The 25,793-nt window shown below is 45.1% G+C and overlaps 1 protein-coding gene and 1 long non-coding RNA gene across 2 annotated transcripts; both read right to left on the reverse strand.

The window, feature by feature from the left end:
• Positions 1–356: 356 nt before the first annotated feature.
• LOC136374084 (E3 ubiquitin-protein ligase BRE1A-like) lies at positions 357–23,940 on the reverse strand. The gene is made up of 20 exons (XM_066339267.1): positions 23,896–23,940; positions 23,200–23,370; positions 22,909–23,076; positions 22,643–22,790; positions 22,296–22,478; positions 20,974–21,092; positions 20,400–20,546; positions 20,143–20,220; positions 19,711–19,830; positions 18,288–18,467; positions 17,957–18,092; positions 17,142–17,263; positions 16,445–16,836; positions 15,743–15,860; positions 7,479–7,628; positions 5,724–5,936; positions 3,724–3,849; positions 2,685–2,825; positions 1,522–1,623; positions 357–1,294 (listed from the first exon to the last, which is right to left on the reverse strand). Exons 1-20 carry the CDS (start codon positions 23,923–23,925, stop codon positions 1,118–1,120), a joined length of 3,021 nt encoding a protein of 1,006 aa, XP_066195364.1. The 5' UTR covers positions 23,926–23,940; the 3' UTR covers positions 357–1,117.
• LOC136374092 (uncharacterized) lies at positions 8,077–11,069 on the reverse strand. The gene is made up of 2 exons (XR_010745825.1): positions 9,757–11,069; positions 8,077–9,041 (listed from the first exon to the last, which is right to left on the reverse strand). It is a non-coding gene; the product is annotated as an uncharacterized lncRNA (long non-coding RNA).
• Positions 23,941–25,793: the final 1,853 nt, after the last annotated feature.

The following is a 25,793-nucleotide window of genomic DNA, read 5'->3' on the forward strand; positions in this document are numbered from 1 at the left end:
GAAAAAAATGTTGCAAATCAACAACTTCTCATTTTGACTTTAGAAGCAGACTTCAAATGCAGCCTTCAAGCACAGGAGGCACTGAGACTCTAAAGCCACACGACATCCCTGCTGAAATTCCTAGCAACCATGACAAAATGACTGCAGAAACAATGCAGCACCCTGGCCTTCCTGTTGTGTCAGGAATAAGCTACTAGGGATACAGCCAAAGGGCCAAAAGTTGTTCTAGTTGAGCGTATTTGAAAGCAGAGGAAGCAGAGGAAGGAATTAAGTGTCTCTTTACTGTTGAAGTTTCAAGCTTGTGAGAAATATTTACAAGAGCTGGACAAAGATAGTACCAGAAGTAAGAGAAGCAGAAAAATAAATCAAACAACAGCTTTAATATGAATTTGTACATAGCAAGTTTAATCTTTGTGGTAAAGTTGCAGCAAACGAACCACTATGAGTTCCTTTCTGAGAAGGACAACGACAGCAGTGCCTCAGCCTAGGAGAAGGTGAAGACATCAACCAGGGCTCATCAGTGGCATGCTGTTTTCTTTTCAAGGGTCTTCAAGATCTTTCCTTTCTCTCCTTCTGGATAGTAAGATATTTAGTGTTTGTTTGGGGTTCAGGAGGCTGTTTCCTAGTGCACCAGCCCTCAGGGGTTCTTGCCCTGACGCAGGAAGATACACAGGTACCTAAGGAGTTGCTTCACTGAGTCTACATATTCAGTTCCTCTGCCTCTATTGGGCCTGCTAACTGGGAAACACTTCCCTCTCAGGAGCAGTGCCATCCCTTGTTGGGATTCAATTAGCATCCAAAGTAGAGCCCTCAAATAAAGCTCTCACTAATCACTGCCACAGCTCAGTTTCCATCCCACCACAGCAGTACTTCAGCTGCATGTTCCCACCTTGGCAGTGTGAAAACAAGGGATGGGAAATTTCCTCTCAGGAACAAAGAGCACACAAAACCTGAGAGCAAGACCAAAGGGACAGGGCCAAGAGAGGAAGCAAGATCCAAATTGCATTTCTTTTGAGACCCTGAACGCACCTTCGAGAAGACACTGCAGCTCAGGCAGCAGAAGCTGACAGAGAGGGAAGGAGGCTGGCTCAGCACAAGCAGACACTCTGTGAGGGCCTCAGCCGATGTAGATCCTGTGGAAGTCGTTGGCCCCGAAGGCTGCGTTGCACTTGGGGCACTTGCGCTGCCGGGTGTCGTAGCGTGTCTTCACGCACTCAAAACAGAAGACGTGGAAGCACTTGGTGAGCACTGCATCCTTCTTGCGCATGTTGCAGCATGGGCACGTCAGGCGGGCCTGCAACACAAATAGACACACACACACAGGGCTGTGAGGGGCCCTGCAGCCCAGCTGCTCTGCTGAGAGATGTCTCAAGGTGAAGGTCCTTCTATTCCTCAGAAGGACAATGTGGTTTCTTTAGTACCAGAGTACAGATGAGAGGTCTGATGATCTTATCTGTGAAGGTGTGCTTATACACCTTCTGACTAAAGTAAAAAGGGAAGTTGATAGACACAGATACTCACCTTATAATCTTTGATTTCTTCCATCAGGATCTCATCACAGTTGGAAACCATGTCAGGCTTCTTTGTGTTCTCCAGCTTCCTGCGCAACCTAGAAATATCTTCCTGCATAAAAAGATGAGACCCAGTGAAAGAGCAGTACATTCTGTCACAGCTTCTTCAGGGACCAAAAAAAACATGCACCTGACTGGCTATGTCATGGTTTCATCCCCTATAATCCCGGAGACAACATGATCATTGTCTTGGTTTGAAAGACAAGGTGTCTGCTAGGGAGGGGCAGAGCCTCCCTTGGAATGGGGAATTCAAACCCTCTCCCTCCAAATTATAATAATTTAGAAAATTAAAGGGGCTTTCAGTAATAAAAGTAATTTACTAGTATGTATAGCAAGGCAAACAAACAAACAACTACAGCATTAATAATAAACAGGACCAGGAACCTTGAGGGGCTTTGTTTCACAAAGCCTGGAGCAGTCTGATCTTGGTGCCCCTCAGGGACTCTAAGAGCACCAACTGGAATAGTGGAAAATCCTGGCCTAGTGGATGAGATACATGAGAAGCTCCACGATAGTAACTGGAATGGCAGGGATGTCCTGGCAGGGCAGTGCAGGGCCACAGAGTAGCAAAAAGCCTCACAGCAGTGCTGAAGAAGCCTTGGTGGCGGGATGGGGCTGGCACGGCACAGCACAGCAGGAAGAGGTGAGCTCAGAATGCTGGGGCACACCAGCAGATGATGGTAGATTTCTCAGGACTGGACTTGGTGGTGACAGTGAACTCCTCCTGCAGCAAGCAGCAGCCTGGCCATCCTCTCTCTGATGCCAAGAGCAAGAGGGCATAGCTGCCTCCAGCCCCATTTCTCCTCACAACTTTTGGCCACTTCTTTCTTTTGGTCAGACACCCGGAAGTACCCAGTAATTAGTCTCCTAGCAACTTATGGGGAAAAATTCTTCAAGTAAAAAAGAAACAAATCTAACCCACAACAATCATCTGATGCCACGAGTATTGTCAATTATCAGCAGACAAAATCTGAAAGAACCAAGATCTGATGAAGACAAAATCATAGTGAAACTGGACACCAAGAGTGTTTAGCTGAAACCCTCTGCAAGCTCAATGTACAAGAAGGACCCTAAAGCAGACAGATATTGAAGGATTGTGCATAGGATATATACCTCAGCCCTTTTGAAGTTGAACATCTCTTTTTCTCTAGTTACTCTGTTTTCCACAATCTCCTCCTGAAAATCATGTAACTTCTTCTGAGCCAGTTCTAGCTGGGCCTTCAGATCATCTGCAAGCTGTGCTGCATCAATGGCCTGAGAAAGAAAACCAGTATAGAAGGACCAAACAGAAGAAGAGCTCTTGTGATTTCTAGTCCCTTGTTATTACCTTATTATTAACAAGTTCTAATCATTTAGCTTCACGATTCCTTTGGGCAGAGCCAAACTTTGGCACACTGCAAAGAATGTCACTTAGAAATAGCCATCCTGCAGTTCTATTCTAGTTCAGCTGTAAAACTGCTTCTAAACAATTTAATTGAGAAAATGTGGAGGCTGGAAAGCTGAAAATACATTAAAGAGAGAATTGGATGATCATTAGTGTTTTCCTAACAATCTTCTCTCTTCACCAGTTCCTTTCAAACTTTATAACCAAATGCCCTTAATACCATAAATTGTTATATTAAGCACAGGTGACACTGCTGAATTCTCCCCAGCTCCTCTTCACATTGGTATCCCTGCTTTCCTTTCTGCCTATTTGAATCCAATTTCTGCATTTCTACTAAAAGTCAACAACAAAGGCAGCATCAGCCATAAGACTTAGTCTCCTATTTTACAGGTAACACACCTACTTTTTTGATCTTAGGCATTTGTAAAAAATGTTCACATTCCCCAGCTCTACTTTCCTCTTCCCTATCCCACCTTTCCTACAAAAGCTTTGACCGCAGTTAACTTCATCTGGCTGTTGTCTCTTTTTTTCACCAGAGGTTTCATAGAAACATGTATGATCTGCTTCTCCTTATCAAACAAAAACATCAGTTTCTAGTACTTTAATCGCAATTCTCTCCAGTACTCCTCAGCCTTCTGATACACTCATCCAAAACTAGGAGATAGCAGGTTCTGTAGTGCTATCGAGAGCCCACAGCATTCTATGCCCCCCACAAGGCAGGCAGCAGCTCCACCTCATAACCCAAGAGGAAATTAAGGGCCCTCTCACCTTACGTTTGTTCATTTCCAGGGCCTGTGTTCGCAAACCCAACTCCTTCTCTCCTGTTCCAATACTGCTCTGCAGTAAGTGTTCCTTCTCCTCCAGCTTACGTACAACCTGTAGCTGGGCATCCACCTTGGAAAGGGAGACAGAAGGTACAGAAGAAATGAATACATGCTTTGTGGATCTTCAGAGCTGTCACTCAAGCTGCAGGCTAAAACTACCCCTGCTTCCCCATCACCAAGGAGCACACCTTCAGCCTGCCTTTTTCTCCCTGAAGAGCCGTGCCTGTATCCGGAGAGCTGCACCCAGACCTCTCTGGCTGACACTTTAAAACTCAGTCAAATATCTGCAACAAAGATGTCTTAATTTTTGGATTGTAGCTTTAAGACTTGCTGCAAGGCAGTGAACAGTTCCACAGTGGTCCCAAGGATGACAGGATAGAGAGCCATAGGATGGCCTGGATTGGAAGAGACCTTAGAGATCATCTATCCCAGCCTCCCTGGGATGACTTCCACTAGGGCACATTTCTCAAAGCCCCACCCAAGCCTGGCCATGAATGCCTCCAGGGATGTTCACACCTCCAGGGGCATCCACAACTTCTTTGGGCAATCTCTAGCAGTGCCTCACCACCCTCTGAGTAAAGAATTTCTTCCTAACATCTAATCTAAGCCTACCCTCTTTCAGTTTAAAACCACTGCCTCTTGTTCTGTCATTATATGCTCATATAAAAAGTTCCTCTCCCTCCTTTTTCTAAGCCCCCTTCAGGTACTGGAAGGCTGCAATGAAGTCTCCCCAGCGTCTTTTCCATGCTGAACAAACTCAGCTCTCTCAGCCTGTTCTTGTAGCAGAGATGCTCATTTCTTATCATCTTTATAGGCTCCTCTGGACTCCCTCCAAGAGGTCCATGTGTCTTTCCTGTGCTGAGGACCCCAGAGCTGAATGCATCACTGCAGCTGGGGCCTCATGACAGCAGAGTAGAAGAGCAGAATCCCCTCCGTCAGCCTGCTGTCCACACTGCTTTGGATGCAGCCCAGGATGCAGTTGGCTTTCTGGGCTCCCAGCATGTGCTGCTGGGTCACGTCCAGCATCTGATCTACCAGAATCTGCAAGTCCTTCTTTGTTCCAAGGTTCTCAGTCAGTTCTTCTCCCAGCCTGTCTGAGGTAGTTCAGACAACCATGGTTTCCAACTCCTCTTGCTTGTTGCCAATAGATACAGGTATAGGCAGAATATACAAGTAGAAGTAGCATGACAACAGGAATAGGACTTCCCACTCTTCCTCACACATCTGCTCTCCATAGCAGTGAACCCGTAGGACATTTTAATGCTCATACAGCAGCCTCAGTTTCTCACAAAGACAGGTTTCTTTGAAGCTTGATGCATTTCTGGGCTGGTGAGAGGAACATTTCATCCTGATTTTGGTGAGGATAGTTAATTCTCTTCAGAGCAGCTCACATGCTGCACTGTTTTGCATTTTGGAGCAAAACACTGTCAGTAACACAACACTGTTTTAGCTGCCACTGAGCAGTACTTACACAGCACCAAGACATTCTGTGTCTCATGCTACCCAGCAGGTAGACTGAGGGTACCTAAGAAGCTGAGATGCCACACAGCCAGGACAGCTGATCCAGCTGGCCCAAGGGATGTTCCTGTACTCAGCAATAACAGCTGGTGGAAGGGAAGAAGTGTGAGAATGTTCAGAGCTGCAGCATTTATTAAATAACTATAAGGCACAATGAAGCCCTGCTTTCCTGGAGATGACTGAACTCCTGCCTGCCACAGGAAGTAATAGATTTTTTCTTTTGTCTGTATGGACATCTTTGCTTGCTTTAACGCTAAACTGCCTTTATTTAATTTCACCTGTTTTCTCTGTCCCTTCTGATTCTTTCCCCTTCCCCTCACTGGGGGAGCAAGCAAACGGTTGTGTGCAGCTGCCTAAAACAGGTAACCAACAACACTTCCACCTTCCCCACCAGCTCTTCTATCCTCTCTCCTTTTTCCATATTACCTGTGTTTTCAGTGTCAAAACTTGCTCTGCCAGCTCTTCCTTCTCCTCTTTCAGCAGCTTATGGATCTGGTTGGACTTGATACGTTCTGACATCAGCTTGAAGTTGGCATCATCTTTCTCCCGCAGCTGCTGCATCAGGCGGATGTTCTGCTCTTGCATGTCTTCAAAGGCTTGCCCTGTGACATCCATTTCTGACAGTAGGGCCTCTTCTTCCTGCAAAAGAATCACAGGCTCTGGCCAAACTGTGCCCTGGACCTCCTACAGTGACCCTGAACATTTTATTCAGAGACACTAAACCTAGTGAAGATTAAGGAAGATTCTTGTGAATCATGATTTTAAAGAATTCAGATTTTAGCCAAGGGTTAGAAGCAATTTATATTGATCAGGATGCAAGTTAGATAAACAAAAGATAGGTTAATGATTATAAGATGTTTAAGCTAGAGCTAGTTATTGTATTGCGTTGCTTGCGAATACGACCTTGTTCTAGTTTTTTTTATAGAAGAAAACAGACTAGATGAACCGTTTTAAGAAAAGATTGACACCAATGGAACCATGATCAGCACCTGGACTACATATCAATCATGAAGCAGGGGATATTGGATTATGCCAGAGAGTCACAGAGGCCTGCCAGCAATAACAAGGTAGAAAGGTCATTGTGATGAAGACATTCCTGACTTCCTCCTTTGAGACACTGACCCAGTTTGAGACCACCGACCCAATTCAAGAGAAGGACTGCACATGCATGAAGGACTGAGCCTCATTTTAATACAAAGTGGAGAATGGGAGATGCTGGAGTTTTACATATGTATAGTATGTAAGACTTTGGGAAATAAATAGAGGGCAAAAAGCTTTGTACAGGGCTGCCACATCTCTAGGAGGCTACTCCTGTGCAGCCTGACAGTGTCTTAATAAACATACCGCTTTCTAATTTTAACTAGTTACAGAGTCTTTGTGATCATATCAGTTTTAACAATTCACTTGGTGTCAGGGAACACTATCCTCCCAACAACCAGAAAAACATACTCCCTACAAGTCCACACCACAGCAGAGATACCCTGAATTTGAAGGTACAGAGAAGAGATAGCGACTTGTTGCTTGTCTGGCAGAAACAGCTTTGACACAGTTGTTGAAGCCAGCTCCCAATTCCCAGTGGTCAGACACACCGGGCCAAAAATTCCACATGTGGACAGCTTGTTAGCTTCCAACTAACAGGTTACCAAGCCCCTCACTTTGGCCATTTCAGCATTGACAAGGCAAAGCAGTTTTGTGTTACAATTCTAAGTATTCTAAAAAGTACATGTCAATTATTGGCTTGCCTCCACCCTGCTAAGGTGGTCCTGCTCTCTAATTGGACTAAGCCTTTTTTGGCAGAAGGTTTGTACAAGTTCCATGCTAACATATTCACTAGATGAACTGAGGAGATCGTAACTCTTAAAAAGAAATTGTAATCCTTTCCTCTAATGACTGATAAGCCCATAAGCCCATTCTTCTCTGTGTGCTTCACCAAGGCCACATGTTAAATTCTTATTAAACATTTCTCACCATGGCATGCCTCTCATCCCCTCAGCTGAGGGTGAAGGAGGTTATTTTGTTGGTAGTTCTTTTGCTTGTTTTCTTCCCCTTTGGTAAACAAGGATCAAACTTGTATCTCTGGCCCAAACAGATACAAATTCCTTCTCTCTTCCTGGACGTAACCTGAAGGCAGCTCCTTCATGGATGCCCCAGCCAAAAGAGAACTCATCAGAAACTTCTCACCTGCTTAGCTATGGCAAGTTTCTTCTGTAAATATTCAATCTGTTCCTCCACTGCTCGGATTTTGCGGAGGGCATCTTCATCAGCCATCTTTTTACTCTCCTTTTTTTCCTTGTCTTCCAATTCTTTCACCCTCTGCCTCAGTTCTTCAAGCTACAAAAAACAACCAGAAATGACATTGAACACAAGGATGTGCCCTGAGGATTGTTAGGAGCCTGTTTTCCCCAAAATTCTCTGAAACACTCAGGACTGCCTTCAAAGCATACCAAAAAACTCCCATGTCATTTTGACATAGTATTACAGGCAGATGTACCATCTAAGATGGGCTGCAAGCCCAAGACTTCCACATCCTTGAAAATTTCACAGCATCTTTTATCAGAGTAGGAACATCAGTCTCTTGCAATTGTACATGTATGGATATGTGGGTAGAGACATCATTTAAAGGCATCTGGTCAAGGACTTTTTTCCATATAAGAAGGTGGTAACAGGAAAAGAAGGAGGTAAAATAAAACTTATAGAGATACTAACTTGGCAGACAAATGTTACGGGAGGCAGTGATGAGAATGAAATGTGGTTAGTCACGCTAACTGATGAGAGCACGTGAGAGTGAAAATGTTTATTCCATCAAAGTCATCTGAGATGGAAGGAGAAAACCCAAACCAAAATATACAGAGACACAAACCTAACAGTAGTGGTTTGAAAGCAAAACCAGTGAGAGACTCCAAGTCAGAAATACAATTTAATAGGAAGGAAAAAAGAAGTAAAAGAAAATAAATGCAGTAATACAAAAGACCACTGACAGAATACAAGCTGAGCAGGGTGGTGGAAGCAGTCCAGATGAGGTGATCTTGAAGCAGCGATCGCGTAGAAAGGTCTGGCAGCTCTTCTCCTCTCAGAATCTAATGAGTAAGGGCTCCCTGTGCTGTCCCAAATCCCAGGTTTATATCCAGGTGGGAATGCTTGGCTCCACCCCCTGGGCGGAGCATCTCACAATGGGATGATATCTTTCTACGAGTGATGCATTGGGTCCTTGAGTGCCCATTAAACAGAGGTAACTCCTGGAGAGAGTTACCTACAAGTCATGTGGCAAGTCATTGATGGACCCATTAACAGAAGATAGTCCAGAGGGAGCAAGGGAAATGCTGCCCCACCTGTTTTCAACAGCTCATGAAGATGCTGATAGAATAGATACTTCGGGCACATCCTACACTGCAACCCAGGACACAATTCACAATTATTCTATTACCATCTACATCATATCCAAAGCAATACACCCTTACAGAGATATACATATATAGATATTCATATATATACATACAGAATGAAACCGTACACAGTTCTCACTTCAAATTATGTGTCCCTGTGGTACACATTGGGTTTCCGTATCTTTCTGCATTACCCACCAAGTGTAACCAGGTCCTTGAGCAAAGACAATCTCACAAAAGTGTCTGCCTTTGCCTGAGGTCGGACTAATCCAAACAGTCTTTCCTAAAATACCTTTCATTTGTACCACAGGGACTCTGTCTCCATCCACTGTGTGCAAAGGTTCAAACTGGGGAGGACCACCTCTGTTGGGGAAGATGAATCAGGGAAACCTTATAAATATGATTGGTTAGCAAAAGATTCTGAAAATATGAAACCTATAATCGAAATAGAAATGAAAGCTTACTTCGAGTTGTAGGATACTGAGTCTTAGTTACTATATAACCTGAGAACAATGGTCTAGCTAGCTGAAGGAGAATGCCTTTTGATTGAAGAATACCTTTCTGTTGGCTAAAGGATCCAAAGGTCAATGTAGCAAAACAGAAATTTAAAGAGTAGTTTTTAGAGTTTAAAATATAACAAAGTATGGTAATATAGTAGTTCTTATAGGCTGTATGTAGATTCTATAGGATTTTGTGTCTTGTGTTGGTTGGTCACTGTAAATTAGAATATTCATCACAAAAGAAGATATAATGTATTTTAACAAGGACCTCGCTCTCTTACCTCTTCCTCCTCTCCTTCCCACTGCTCTTAGCTCTCTCTTACCCTTTCCTCTTCGCCCTACTCTTGCTCTCTCCTGCTGTCTTCCCTCCTGCCACTTTGCTCTCACGCTCCCTTCTCACTTAGCCCACGCCCTCCTGTTCTTTCTCCCTCTCTCTTTGGGACTTCCCTTCAGCCGAGGCTGGTGGCTGAAGGCAAGGCCTTTTTACCCACGACCCTTGCAATAAACCCACGTGTTCTAAAATATACAGGTTGGCAGAATTCCTTGTCCCAGCCATCTGTGGATTCACCTACACACCTCAATTGATAAACCCTTGGGTGTTGACCATGCAGCTGGCTTTGGCTAAGTAAATTTCCCAGTTCTTGAAGGTCCCTCTGCCAAGTGCCTTCAGGGCAGTCTTTAGTAGTCCATTGCACCACTCAACTTTCCCAGCAGATGGTGTGTGATAAGGAATATGATATATCCATTCAATACCATGTTCTCTGGCCCAGGTGTTCATAAGGCCATTCTTGAAATGAGTCCCACTGTCTGACTCAATTCCCTCAGGGTGCCATGTCTCCACAGGACTTGCTTTTCCAGGCCCAGGATGGTGTTCTGGGCAGTTGCATAAGGCACAGGGTAGGTCTCCAACCATCCTGTGGTGGCTTCCACCACGGTCAGCACATAGCGCTTGCCTTGGTGGGTTTGAGGAAGGGTGACGCAGTCAATTTACCATACTTGCACTTCAACCATTGTCCACTGTACCACAGAAGCTTCACTCAGTTGTCTTGCTTGATTGCAGCACAGGTCTCAAAGTCGTGGATAACTTCTGAGATGCTGTGCATAGTAATGTCCAGCCCTCGGTCACGGGCTCATCGGTATGTTGCATCTCTCCCCTGATGACCAGAGGCGTCATGGGCCCATCGAGCTAGAAACAATTCTGCCTTGTGCTGTCAGTCTAGATCCACCTTTGATACTTTCACCTCGGCAGCTTTGTCCGTGGGCTCATTGTTGCGATGCTCCTCATGAGCCTGGCTCTTGGGTATGTGCCCATCCATGTGTTGAACTTTCATGGTCAGCCTCTCTACTTGGGCGGCAATGTCCTGCCAAACCTCAGCAGCCCAGATTTGTTTTCCTTTGCACTGCCAGTTGGCCTTTTTCTAGCGATTCAGCCACCCCAGAGCATTAGTTACCATCCACGAGTCAGTGTAGAGATAGAGCCTCAGCCACTTCTCTCGTTCAGCAATATCCAAAGCCACCTGGATGGCTTTAAGCTCTGCAACCTGACTCAATCCACCTTGTCCCTCAGTAGCCTGTGCAACTCATTGTGTGGGGCTCCATACTGCATCTTTCCATTTCTGGTTAGTGCCTACAATTCGGCAGGAACCATCAGTGAAGAGGGAATATGATCTTTCAGTCTCTGGTAGCTCGTTATGTAGTGGGGCTTCCTTGGCATATGTCACTTGCTCCTCTTCTTCTTCAGAAGATACCCGAAAGTCTCACCTTCTGGCCAGTTTGCTGTAACTTCCAGAATCCCAGGGCAATTCAGGTTCCCAATACGGGTGCCCTGTGTAATGAGAGCAATCTATTTGTTGCATGTCGTGTCAGTGGCTTGATGTGTGGAAGGAACCTTTTCCGTGAACATCCACACCAGCACTGGCAGTCGGGGTGCCAAAAGCAGCTGTGTTTCAGGGTCAGTTACTTCTGAGGCGGCTTGAACTCCTTCATAGGTGGCCAAGATTTCCTTCTCTGTGGGAGTATAGTTGGCTTCAGACCCTCTGTAGCTTCAGCTCCAGAGTCCCAGCGGTCGACCCCAAGTCTCCCTAGGCACCTTCTGACAAAGGCTCCAGGACAGGCCATGACTACTGGTTGTGGAGTAAAGCACATTCCTCACCTGTGGTCCTGTCCTGACTGGGCCAAGGGTTACTGCATGAGTGATCTCGTGCTTGATCTGGGCAAAGGCTTGTTGCTGTTCAGGGTCCCAGTAGAAATCGTTCTTCTTGCGGGTAGCCAGGTAAAGAGGGCTCACAATCTGGCTGTACTCAGGAATGTGCATCCTTCAAAAGCCTATGGCACTTAGGAAAGCTTGTGTTTCCTTCCTGTTGGTAGGTGAGGACATGGTGGTGATCTTGTTGATTATCTCTGTGGGGATCTGGCCATGTCCATCTTGCCACTGACTCCCAGAAACCCTATTTCTTGAGCCGGTCCCTTAACCTTACTTTGCTTAATGGCAAAACCAGTTTTCAGCAGAATCTGGATAACCTTCTCTCCTTTCTCAAACACTTCAGCTGCAGTGTTCCTCCATACGATGATGTCATCAATATACTGTAGATGTTTTGGAGCTTCACCCTTCTCCAGTGCAGCCTGGATCACTCCATGGCAGATGGTGGGGCTGTGTTTCCACCCCTGGGGCAGTTGGTTCCATGTGTACTGCACACCCCTCCAGGTGAAAGCAAACTGGGGCCTGCACTCTGCAGCCAGGGGAATGTAGAAGGCAGCACTGGCAATACCAGTGGTCATGTACTGCTTTGCTGCCTTGGACTCCAGCTCATATTGAAGCTCTTAAAATGTTTGGCATTCAGTGGTAGCGTGACCTCATTCAGACCATGGCAATCCACCGTCAGTCTTCATTCTCCACTGGATTTACACACGGGCCATACAAGACTGTTGAAAGGTGAACAGGCCTTACTGACCAAACTTTGACTCTCCAGTTTACTAATCATCTCATGGACAGGAACCACAGAATCTCTGTCAGTGCAGTATTTGCAACAGTGTACTGATGCTGTGGCAATTGGTACCTGCTGTTCTTCGACTCTCAGCAGAGGAGTCATCTGAGAGACCAGGGAAGGTATTCACTTTTCTGCTGTTTTCTTGTCTCCACAGCAGCTATCTTAAAAGCCCAATGATATCCTTTTCAGTCTTTAAACTATCCATTCCTGAGACAGTCTACGCTGATAATAGACTGGGGCCTCTGGGCCAGTTACTATGGAGTGGTTTTGCCACCTGTTCCCAGTTAAACTCACTTTGGCTTCCAATACAGTTAGTTGTTGGGACCCTCCTGTTACCCCAGAAATAGAAATAGATGCTGTTCCTACATACCTTGATGGCATTAGGGTATATTGGGCCCCAGTGTCAACCAAACCAGGCCATCGGATCCACACAGTCCAATAGATCTGCTTGTCCTTTTCCTCTACCTGGCTAGAGGCAGGGCCCCCTATTCCTGGTCATGGCATATGCTGCTCTCTTCCTGTAAATATGTTCCTGGGGTCCCTTCAAGAGGATCAGTCATATCATCATTCCTGTACTGTCTGAAGTTCTGTGCATGAGAGACTGGAGCAGTGTTGACTCTAGATGAGCTTCTTGTGGTAGGTGTCTCTCTTTTCAGTTCATGTACCTGGGCTGCTGAGGAGGAGGTGGGTTTTCCATCCCACTTCCTCATGTCTTTTCCGTGGTCCCGAGAAAAAGACCAGAGGTTACCTTGTGGTGTGTATCCTCTCTCCCTTGCTGGGGAATGCCTGGTCCTAATGGCAGAGACTCTTCTTGGCTGTGGCGAGACGTGGTAAATTTTTTCCCTAAGTTCTTTTTTCAGTTTCTGATGGCCCTCTTCAGTCAAGCTCCAGACTCACTCAGCCAGCCTTGCTTTCACAGATGAGACATGGGCACAAACTGGGGCGGTGACAATGTCCTCGTAAATCCTTAGTTTATTGACCAAGACGCCTACCCTGTCTTTGCCTTCCCTCCATTGCAGTGTTGCCAGGTAACAGGAGTACATCTCTGGTTCAAGCCATGTGCAAATCTCAACCACATCTGTGATGTGCACTGGACATCATCTGGGCTTTTAGGAAATCTCTCATCTTCTGAAAAAATTATCTCCAGCACAACCAATTCCCTCAGGCATCAGATACCTTGTTCCGCTGTGTTCCATTTCCCTTGGTGCACCTGGAGGTCTTCTTTACAAAGGTATCTGTCTTTCACACTTGTTAGCAGTCGCTGCCAGAGGCTGAGAGTTTCTTAGGTTTTCCTGATCCCCTGGTTAATGACCACATCCTGAGACAGTGATCTCAGTTGCCTGGCCACAATTCCATCCAGAATGGTGTCACTGGCTGCAACGTCCCAGATGTGGAGCAGCCGGGTCAGGATGGACTCATTTGTCCGCAGGTGACGCAGCTCACTTAGAGATAGAGAGCGAGTGATGATCTCTGTCTCTTCAGCTGGGTGCAAAGGTCTTGCTCCATCCTCGTCAGTCACTATGAGAACTGATTTGATCCTTGATTTCTTCTTCTGAGTGGTGGCAGCTGCTACTGGTTTAGGCTGTTCTGGTTCAGTGACGGTTTGTGTGGAGATGCTGACGGCACCTTTGGTTCCTTTCTCCTCTGTGACAGTCTGCATAGATGTGGACACTGTTGCCTCACTTTTGGCTTCTTTCTCCTCTGTGACAGTTTGTGTGGACACAGATGCTGTTGCTTTGCTTCTTTTTTTCCTCTTCCTCAAGAACATGCTGCATCACACCACGTAGTGTTATTACTCTACGCATGGTGCAGGCCATGCAGACAAGACAAAGCAGAACTAACAACAATATTATGCTTTCCTTGGCATCCAGAGGGTACTCAGTATTTTCCAAACCTAGTGAGTCAGGCCTGAAAAGCTGTAAAAAATCATTCTTTACCTCTCCGCACAGGCGCTGGGTGTGATTATTGAGGCCCAGACGTAGCATCCAAGACTAGGACAAGGAAACAAAATTGAGTATGTATTCCAAATGATGTTCATTGCCTTGGAGGTTATCATGCAATGGACATAATAGACCAATAAAGCAATTTTAGTACCATACCCTAGTCTACAGAGGAGCATTAAGACTGGCAGATAGTGCCTCATGTGTGGAAAAATATAGAGAACAAGGTATAAGACACATGTAAGCATGTTGAGCATCACAGCAAACAAGTGTTTTCTTCAATACAAAATTGTAATTCTGACTTTTCTCAGTGCCTCCTGCGTCACGTTTGGTGCCAAAAATATGTAGTGGCTTGAAAGCAAAACCAGTGAGAGACTCCAAGTCAGAAATACAATTTAATAGGAAGGAAAAAAGAAGTAAAAGAAAATAAATGCAGTAATACAAAAGACCACTGACAGAATACAAGCTGAGCAGGGTGGTGGAAGCAGTCCAGATGAGGTGATCTTGAAGCAGCGATCGCGTAGAAAGGTCTGGCAGCTCTTCTCCTCTCAGAATCTAATGAGTAAGGGCTCCCTGTGCTGTCCCAAATCCCAGGTTTATATCCAGGTGGGAATGCTTGGCTCCACCCCCTGGGTGGAGCATCTCACAATGGGATGATATCTTTCTACGAGTGATGCATTGGGTCCTTGAGTGCCCATTAAACAGAGGTAACTCCTGGAGAGAGTTACCTACAAGTCATGTGGCAAGTCATTGATGGGCCCATTAACAGAAGATAGTCTGGGGGGAGGGGGCAAAGGAAATGCTGCCCCACCTGTTTTCAACAGCTCATGAAGATGCTGATAGCATACATACTTTAGGCATATCCTACAGTGCAACCCAGGACACTGACAAAACAAACACAAAGACAAAGAGAGGAAGCAAACCCCTCCATTTACAACAACTGATAAACTTTCAAAAAACTACAGGAACCACTTCCAGGACGATGAGCTTGGACCTTCTAACTAAGGACACTGTAAAGCAGGAATGGCTCCTGAACTGGAAGGCCTGTGAGAATCAAGACCTGTTCAAATCCAGACGCAATGCGCAGGGAGAAGGATGAACAAATTTGGGTTAGACAGAAAAGGGTATAAAAGAAGCCAGTCCCATGGAAAACATGGGCAGTCAGAACACATTTGTCTAGCTCAGCCTTGCACATGATTATCACATCCTGTCCAGACCTATCTTCTTGTATGTTTTTATTGCACATTTTCCTAAGTATCATTGTGTAATCTCATTCTTTACCCCATCCATGTGTGCTGCACAGAGTAAGTGCTGCCTATAGGTGAGACCTGCTTGTGATAAAGGCAAGAAGGGCTTGAACCACAAGGGTCCCAAACAGAGGGACATGCTGGTACTTAAGGGATCTGCAAATGGGTCTGTGCTTATGAACCCAGAGTTTGTTGTCTGTGTGTGTGCCTGCACTAGCAACTTGTCCCTGTTTATCTCCAGACCATTCCAATCTCTTATGTGACAAAGCTGAGAGGACAAACAATCCTCAGTTCCGAGGAGAGAAAAAACACAGTTCTGCTGAGGAGTATCTGAAAAGAACTTTAAGTAACACATTAAAAATAGAAAAGGAAGAGGAATTAGAAATACCTCAGCTTTTGCCTTCTTCTCAGCTGCCCTCAGCTGCACCTTATCTCTCTGCTCTTTGGGGGCAGAGCGGTACATATCTAGCAACAGTTTCATCTCCTTTTGGCTCTCCTGGGCCTTCCTAGAGAAAGGAAGACAGACTAGGGTGAGAACACAGCAGCAAAGCCACACTGTTACACAGCCAGCATGAGAGCCTAGCAATATTCTCTCCATCTCCCACATGGCTATGGAGTTGTTCCTGGCTCATTTTATCCTGGTAACATAAAACACCAGCTGAGCTACAGGCTGGAACAGAAACATGTTAAGGCACATGGTTGAAAGGCAAGAAGTGGGGTGGAAATGAAATGTGTATCCTAATAAAAAGCTACAGACTATCCACCTCTGCTGTGGGAACCATCCAGGAGTGGGAACACTGCTGTGTCCTCTCTTAATAACGAGTTGCCGTGAACTTCTATGCTATTGTTATGACAACAACAAATAAACATTACTTGACCCATACCATGAAGTATCCAGTTTGGTAATTCATGCCTTAGACTACTGTAGGAAAAACACTTCTACACTGACCACATCACAATCAGATACAGAGCGTGTCAAGAAACTCTCTTGGCTCCAAACTTCAGCGATGCTGATCCCATAAATGCAAGAACATGCGAACAACGCAGGCTTGGGCACTGCTCACACAGGAAAGGGAGAGACAACTCTTACTTGAGCTCAGCCTTCAGCTGCTTGATCACTTCAGCCTCCTTCTTTCTGCCATCTTCATGCTTCCCTTTCTCCTTCTCTTTGGATTCTCTCTCCTTCTCTGATTCCTTCTGCTTCTGCTTTTCCCGTTCTCGTTCCTTTTCTTTTTCTTTTGCTCGTTCTCTCTCTTTTTCCTTCTCCTTCTCTCGTTCCCTCTCCCTTTCTCGTCTCTCCCGCTCCCATTCCTCTTCATCTCGCCTGGCCTTCATTTCATGAACATCTTCAAACGCAGCCTTGGGAACAGACACTTGGGCAGAAGGATCATCAGGCTCCTGCTTGATCCCTGCAGGTTCCTCCTTTGTGTCTTCAGTGCTGGCCTGGGACTGGAAGAGAGCACTGCCACTGCAAGAGCGGATCTGGCATGGAACAGCAAAAGAGATGACCAAGAAAACAAACATTTAAGTTCTTAGTCAGCAATCTTCCTTACCCGTTTGTCCTCTGTCTTCACAGATACACAATTCCATGCCCCTTTTTCATGGAACACTACACAGCTACAAAGGAAGAGCATTCATTTGGTCAAAGGAAGCAGCAGAGCTCCACAGTAGATTTCACTACATCCTGCACAGTGTATCAGAAAGGCTGATACTGCCGGCAAGGGTGGCAGCATTCCCCCTTCTCCTAAGCACTTTCCCCTCTTTTCTGACATTTCCTGCTGTATTACCTTGCTCAGGTCAGACTGGGCCTCTCTCAGTTTGCGCTTGTATCTCAACACCTCTCCCTTCAGCTGGTGGTTGTGATTCTGGAGGCTGCTGATGAGGTGACGCATCTCCCGATTAATTGGGCCTGCAAAAACAGAAACACCTCTGCAACAAACCACTTCTGTCAACCTTCTTGAGGACTTTCATGGTGATGGAGAACAAGATACCTGACAATGACAAAGAACAAAATAAAACTATTGCCATTCTGCCACACAACAGAGCAACACAAAACACTTGCAGAAAAAAGTCATGCTAGTTTTATAGGCTTACAGATAAGGCATAAGTCCTTGCAAATTCACAGTCCTAATTCTCACCTCACATTACTTTTATACCCCTGATCCTAAGGGAAATGTGACGTATTACAAAAGAATTCCGATTTAAATGCTACTTCAGAAGGATGTATTAGAATAATGAATGATCAGATTATTTTCTGATGAAATCTAAGAATCACAGCTTTGCTATCTAGATTGTCCTTACAAACTTGGAAATGAATCCTCCCCTAACAAGAGATTTTTAACAATGCAAAATATCCTATCATAAACCAAACTGTTAGCAAAATGTATCTATTATGCAGCATCAAGAAGGAAGTCAGATAACATGGAACTGGCCTCCCGATGAAGCAGATGAAGAGCTTTGTTTTTTGAGATGAAGAGACCTGCCAGAACAAGTATTTAACACTAACAACGAATCGAGCCAGGTGTTCTAGTGCCCTGTAGCCCCAATGGGCATTGGTGGGTAGGTGGTGTTTCTTTTTAGGTACAGCAGAGCAACATCATACCTGCTTGCTCATTGGCAGCAAGTGTCTGTTCAAACTCTATCCTCAACATCTCATATTCTTTGCGGACTTGTGCCAGGGTGTCTTCTAGCTGAATCACCTCTGTGCGTAGCTTCTTGTGAAGGCCGACCTCGTCCCTCTGAGGAAGAAAAAGGAAACAGAACTTGGTGCTCTGAACCTGGAGTATTTCTCACCTCATCAATATATGCTACTACAACAGCCTGAATTATTGCTAGAAACGTAAATTTCCTGAGCATTTGCAGAGGCACACAGACCCAGAATTGATGGTCAGTGGCACAACAGAGTTCCCAGGCTGATGGAGCAGAGGTGTTACCTCGATCAGTTCCACCTGGCGCTGGTGTGTGGAACGAGTGCCATGGAGCAGTGTGCGGGCCTCGTTAAGGTGTGCCTTCAGCTGGAGACTCTCGTTGTACAAAACAGAAAACTGGGACTGCATGCAGCGATATTCTGGGGTCTCCTTCACAGCCTCTTCCACTGCTTGTCGCAGCTCAACCTGGTTAAGACACAGGAAAATGCCACAAAAAGGAATATTATCCCCTTGCCTTTGGTTTCTGTCTCTCAAGACAGGAGAACAGTGAATCAGGCTGCCACAAGCAAAGACAAAGGTAGAACTTCAAGAGCCTCGCTGTGAAGTAGGCCCAAGTGATATGCTTCACTACCAATTTTAAAAAGTCTTGTGGTCTCTGCATGCACTAGGCTGTTTCTCTTGCACAACCATATCACGGAAGTTTTTGACTCTTGGGTCTTGACATAGTTTCTCCCAAATATATGAACTTGGAAAACATAAGAAACTGTAATCACCCATGTCAACAAAGATGGACACAAAGAAAAGTATAAGAGAACAGAGAAAATGCACATACAAATAGGCATTATGTTAGCCTTCTACCAGTAAGACATAATGACTGACAGAAAGAGAAATGGAAAAAAACCACCCGAGTGTACAGAACTGAATTCCTAGGTAAAAATGTTAGCAAATGATTGTGACTAGCAGCAGTGAAACACACATACATACATGCATTCAGCCTAAAAGTAATTAGGAAAAAAAAAGTTGTAAGCTGAAGACCATTTCTCTCGAAACAAACTCATGCGGATAAACAGAATTCAGAGGTGCCTCAAGACAGTTCCCAGCATCAGATCTCCTAAAATTTACGTTATTGAGACAGGTATTTCTTGTAACTGGCACTGACCACTAAGATGACATTTGGATTATTCTCCCCACCATATATTTATCTACCACAAAGGCACAGCTTCTTGTGTTACCACCTTTAAAACATCACAAACTCATAGGCTGTTCCCTATCTATCATCCTCCACACTGGGAAAGACATAAATTCATTGACTTTTTCAAGGGTCTGCCCCAAACAAGTTCCTTGATTGTTTCTGTTCTCTGGTTCCACTTGCACAGGGACTGAGGAAGGTGGAAGAGGGAACACTACTTGGAAAGAGGTGGAAACACTTTTAACCAGACATGGTTAAAATGGACACAACGATCAGAATGGGACACGGGCAGGAAACCATTACAATTTCCAACAGTGACCACACGGTGTCACCAATGCACTGAACTGCAAGTGGAGGCACAGACTCGATGAATTGTAACTAGAGCAAAGTGTAACACAGCTAAAGAGGAGGCTCAGAACACACACCGGAAATGAGATTTTTGGAGACACGGTATGGCAAGGCTGAGGGCAACCCATCCCACAGAACACCTTCATCCCTACATAGCTACAGATGTCTCACCTTGAGCTTTTCATTCTGTGCTGTTACTTCCTCAAGATCCTGACGTAGTTCTTCCAATTCATTAAGGCGATTCCCAGCAAGCGCTTTATTCTCTTCCAGCTCTGCATTCATCTCTTCAAACTGTTGAGATAAACTGCTTGTAAATCCTACTGCTAATGTGTCCCTGAGAGTGCTAACAAAGTATCTGTTCATGCAATAACAGCAATTACAGACTAAGCAGGTAATGTGACCAAGTGAGACAGAGTCTAATTCCACCAGGTGTTTCTTAGGTAGGGAACTTGTACATAGACTAAATGGCTTGCCCAGAGTCACCAAGCTTTGTGGCACAGGATCTAAAATTATCTAAAATAAGTATCCAAACTCTGTTCAAACTGTGGCCCTTGCTCTCCTTCACTTTATTTTTCCCCTTGCCCACACCCAAGCTGACCTTACCTTGCGGGCATTAATGGTGATTGTTCCTCCATAGAGGCTGCTCCCAGCTCCATACACCTTGTAGCCTTTGGAATTTACCTGCAAAAAAATGCAAGAGATTTCCTCCAGACTCACTGAAATACTGACAAGAGTGATGGAGCAGATCCAAGACCAAAGAAGGTACACTGGAGGTTCTCAGTTCTCCCAGAAAAGTCCCAGAGAGGATGTCACCACCACCCACCACTCCCACGTTTCCTGGCCAGCATGGCAGCACTTACTCGCTCCAGGACATCAGCCAGGTGGCGGTTGAGCCTCTGCTCCCTCTTGCGGATCTTGTCAATGTCCCACTGAAGGTCATCAATCATGGTCTCCAGGACAGACACCCGGGATTCTGCTGTCTCCACCCTCTCTTGCAGCTTGGAGAACTGCAATCAAAGGAATGCTTCAGCCAACATGTTGCATAGAATCAACTTCTCCTGAGGCTGCTTAGGAGTCAATTTCTCTTGTTCATCATGTGCTTTTCATCTTTCATTGTGATAATAGACTATTCCATGAATTTTACACCGGCAGACAGCAACAAATATATGTATACACACACACACACACACAGACACACACACACACACATATATATATATCTCCTTTTCTTTAGTATGTAATACCAAGCAAATCAATCTGAATTATACAGAAAATGTATGTGCAGTTCTCTGTAACAGCAACCCTTTTTGTAACTTTCAAACTATGTTGCTCCTGTGCCTCTCCAAGGAAATAAGCTGCTTTCCAATCTATGGTAACCATAAATTATGCTAAGCAGCACCCCAAAGCAGATTTCTTTCTCTCTCCTTTTAACACCTCCTGAGACATGACTCTGTGCTTCTCCTGAAAAACATCAGCCAGTTCCTGCAGCCGTCCATTCTCATGTAACAAGTAGGAATTCAGCTCCACTACTGCTTCTTCCATCAGTGAAATATCTGAAAGGTGCACAAAGAAATGGATATTCATGGAAATCAATGAACACTGATTTGAATTCCTGAACAGCAAAGAGTGAAACAAGAAATGAGAAAAAGAGATTTCTGGGTCTAACTTCAGTTTACTCTACCTCTCCCACAGGTGCTGCTTCCTGAGGGCCAGAGAGAGCTTTGACTTGCACTCCCTAAGCAAAAGGCTCTGCAGTTAAACAGTGCTGCACATTTCTGACCTGGGGGCCATCCCCTCACACCAGAAATCTTCAGCTGTGTCTGTACCAGCATGCCCCTGGAACCCAGGAAGATCCTATCTGCTGCCCAAATTCATGCATAAACTTGCTACAACAGGTGGCCCAGGAGAACACACCAGGCCAACACACCGTGACACCATGTGACAACCATAGCACCTGGATGACAGGGAAAACCAGAGCACATGAGGACAGGCTCACATATCACCAATGTCAAAGCTACTACAGTTTATGACTGCCAGACAAGGACAGCAACACTTCCCTACACCAATGTCAGACTTGGCCAGAGCACACAAAAGGCACACCAAGCATGATCTTCCACCAAAGCTTTCGTTCAAAAGATTAAAATTCTAACCTTAATAACCTTAAGCTAATCAAGTTTTTTCAACAGTCATCTGAGTGTAAAGTGAACATGCTACATTAATTTTTAGAGGCTGGTCCTTTGGCTTTCTCTGTAGAACTCTGCTATGTTCAAAGCTGACAGCTACACTAAGCACACCATGCCATTAGATGGGCACCATTTTGCTCAGGACTCAGTGGAAACTGAGCAGTTGTTATTCTACTAAACTGCAAAGGAGAAGGAGTCCACCACCAGTTTGCAATGCTGATTCCCCTTCTTTACTTGTAAGAGCAAAGCCTTTTATGTAGTTGCTGAGGACACCTAGGTGAGAAGGTTCAACGGTGGTCTCTGACTTTTCAGGCACATGAACACAGTACTGGCAGAAACAAGCTGCTTCTTAGCCCAACACACTGGGCAGACCCTCAACATTCAAATACAATACACTTTTGGCACCTGGTCTGTTAGTGAAGGTTTTGATAAGAAGTGTTTGGAAAACCAAACAAATTCATCTTGGAAAATAAATGCACATGAGAAGAACTAGACCTCATTGTCTACAATTCAGGATCAGGTCTAAGGTGGGGGCAGATAAGCATTCTTGAACACCTGCCACCTTGGTCATACCTCCACTATTCAGCTTGTGAGACAGCACATCCACCTTCTCCTGCAGCTTGTCATACATTGTCACAATCTGGGCAACACCATGGCGGGAGGACTCCACACGCTCCTGCAGCTGTGATTCTATCTCCTCACTGGTACTGCTGGCTAGAGTGGCCAGGAAGGAGAATGCCAGCTCCAGTCCTTCCACTGGGAACATAAAGAGGTGAAAAAAAAGTAAATGTGTTCTAGAAGGTAGCACATCACTGATCTTTACAATCACAAAAAAAATCTCTGTCAGCCTTTAGAAATGGACATCAACATTGTCCTAGTTGAAATCTGTCTTTCCCACTGTGTCCAAACAGATGCCTCACCTCGTTCCCTCTCATCTTTGCGCTCCTGATTACTGTCAGAGTCTGGTTCAGGTTCTGGCACCACCAGTGCTTTTCTTTCAGACAAAAGGTCTCCAAGACCTTGGTCCAGGTCGAAGCGTTTAAGGATGATGCAGATATTTTCATCAAACTGAAGGATGGGACAGGCAAGGCAGACAGGATAAAGAATGGATGTGAACCAAAGGAGTGCAGTAACACAGGAGAGACAAGAAAACAGTGTATAAGAAGTAGCAAAAGCTGTTACCAACCTGATTCCAGTATCGGTTGATGATCAGCAGAGAGGCATCGTCAGTGGCCTGTCGACGCTCCAGCTTCTCAATGTGCTCCCGCAGCTCATCTTCGATGGCCTGGCGCTGGTCGAGCATCTCCGCAAGCTTCCGGTTCTTGGTCTGCAGGGTCCGGATGTCCAGCTCCTCCTGGGCACAGGCACATGGGACACAGGCCAGGTTACAGAAAGGCTCATACTGACCCCGGAGACATTTTTGTCTCCAGATGATGGAAAACAAAACGTAGAGTGGGCGTATGCAAGGAAGACGTACCGCTGAAGAAACACCACCAAGTTTAATGGTCTCCACAGTGGTGCCCGAATCTTCAACCCCTGCCTTCTTCTCCGGAGGTGCAGAAGCACCAGCCTCTCCAGCCATTCGTTTACTGCCAATTCCAGACATCATGGCCAAAGTGTACAGATTCCCACCTTCTCCAAGATCTTTCTGAACATTAAACAATGCTATTAAAAAAAGTCAAATACACATCTACACAGTCAATTTGATTTGCAGTTTTTAACATGCTGACCCATCATGGTAACAAGATGCCCAAAACACAACAGAACATGGAACTCAAAAGATTTTGAAAAGTATTTGTTGGGAGGAATGGATAAAAAGTGGAAGACTGGTAAGAAGGACTGTAAACCACTAAAGTGACCTTGTCGCTGGGAATAATCTTTGTAGCTGGGAATAAGCCAGTGATCCTCTGGCATGGGCTGAGGTTAAGGGTGTCCACATCTCTAATACTGCACTTCTGCCCAGGTGCTGCTTTGGGGATCCCAAAAGTAGCAAGGTAATGGAAACAAATCTACTCCTTGTGTTCTAACTGGGAGTTTGTGCCAGCCCATACTGACTCACACATTCTGGTCCAACATTAACCCATAAAAGACACCAGCAGGATCTGCACTGCAAGCAGAAAGTTGATGGGGGAAATATCCACTGCTCTGTAATGTTGAAATGGAAGTACTGTACCTTATCACATTCTTTGCAAAAAAACTTCATGCAGGTTCAGTTGCTGCTTTTCTGCATTAACAAAAATGAGCCAGGTTAGACTTTAGCAAACAACTGAGATGGTGTGCATGTGGCACCAGTTCACTGCACAACAACCAAACCGCTCCTATTGAATCTACACATAAAGCCAGCCAAAGGTGGGGGCAGCAACATCCTGGAAATAAATGAACCCTGTACTTAGACAGCTCAAAAATCCTATGGAACTGAAAAGCAAATTAGAACCAAGGCTTGTAAACACCCATTCCAAGAGTTTTCCTCTCCACCAGGAGAGATGCCGACATGTTTAAAGAGAACCCATTCCTAACTCAATGCAGTCTGAAAAGCTCTGGACTAACAGAGAATCACAGAACAGATAAGGCTGCAAGGGAGGACTGGAGGTCACCTGCGCCTGTGAATGAAACAGGCTCAGCCAAAGCAGGTTGCCAAGGGCCCTGTCCAGCTAGCCTGAGCATCTCCAGCCACAGGAACTCAGCCATGGCTCTGGGCAACCTCTCCAGTACTTGATCACCCTCAACACTAAAACAGGTTCTTCTCATATCTGAACAGTATTTCCCATAGTTCCCTAAAATATTATTGAGCAAAATTACAAGTGTATCCTCAAAGGCTTTCCAACACAAATGGAGTGGCTGGAGATGGAAAATGGAACCAATTAGATCTTCACTAGACATGAGCTGCATTCTTCTACTGATGCTGTGCTAACCTCTATGGTGCAGACCACACCAGTAAATTCTGACTGTTCCATTTAAGCCTATAATGGCATTCAAAGTCAAACTAGGGGTTATGAACTGAACCTTCTTATCTGCTTTAAGTTCTTATCTGCTTTAATTGAGCAGTTCTCCTGAAAGCCACAAGGCTATCGCATTTTGAAGACAGAGCTGGTACACTGCTTTGCCAAACCTCAGCATCTCACAATCATATCAGCTTGGCATTGCCCTTCATCATATGCAAAATAGTATGAAGATTATTTTAAGTGAGTTATGGAAACAGCACATATGGGGATCCTGTGAGGTATCTTTTAACAGAAACATTAAATTACATCTCAAATTAAAAAACAAAGACAACTGCCACAGAACCTTCACTTAGCAGCAGCCCTGACTTTAACTGGAATTCTAAGAGCATTGGAAGGGAACAGCTGTCACTAAAAACATCTCATCTGTCCTGTCAGTCCAGCAAGCCACCACTGTCTATTACCTTGCACACTTTTTGTCCACAGACAAAATTCCCCTTCCACTGCCTCCTTGGCACCACTCGCCTCAGCTCCAGCTCCCCTCCCACCCACCTCCTCACACACTGTACACCAGACCTCAACCCATTTATTTTTTCTGGCCACATAGTCTCTCTTCCACAGAATCACATAATCATTTAGAATGGGAAAAACCTCTGAAATGGAGTCCAACCTGTGAACAAAGACCACCTTGTCAGCCACACCACGGCACTGAGTACCATGTCCAGCCAGGGACAGGGACTCCATCACCTCCCCGGGCAGCCCCTTCCAGTGCCTGAAAATCCTTTCTGCTGCTCACACACAGAAGAGGTAAAGAAGTCTAAGCGTGACTGTAAATTTCTTTGAATGTCAGATTTATTTCCTTTTTGAACAGAACAGTTAATCTGCTCTGCTAATGAACAAAGTGAATTTTATTTACTCACTCTGTATTTGCTTCAAAAAAGGATGGATTTCTGATGACAAGCCCTACAGATTGAAACTCAAATTAGATTTTCTCTTCTCGCTTACTACCATTTTACAACTGAATCCAAAACCTTTATTTTGCCACCACCAGATGTTCCTGCGACAGTAGAGAGACTACACTACACACATATAAACCTGTATTTATGTACAGACACAGAACAACAGAAATAAA

This window comes from Sylvia atricapilla, chromosome Z, assembly GCF_009819655.1.
Source record: "Sylvia atricapilla isolate bSylAtr1 chromosome Z, bSylAtr1.pri, whole genome shotgun sequence".
In the NCBI taxonomy this organism is placed as follows: Eukaryota; Metazoa; Chordata; class Aves; order Passeriformes; family Sylviidae; genus Sylvia; species Sylvia atricapilla.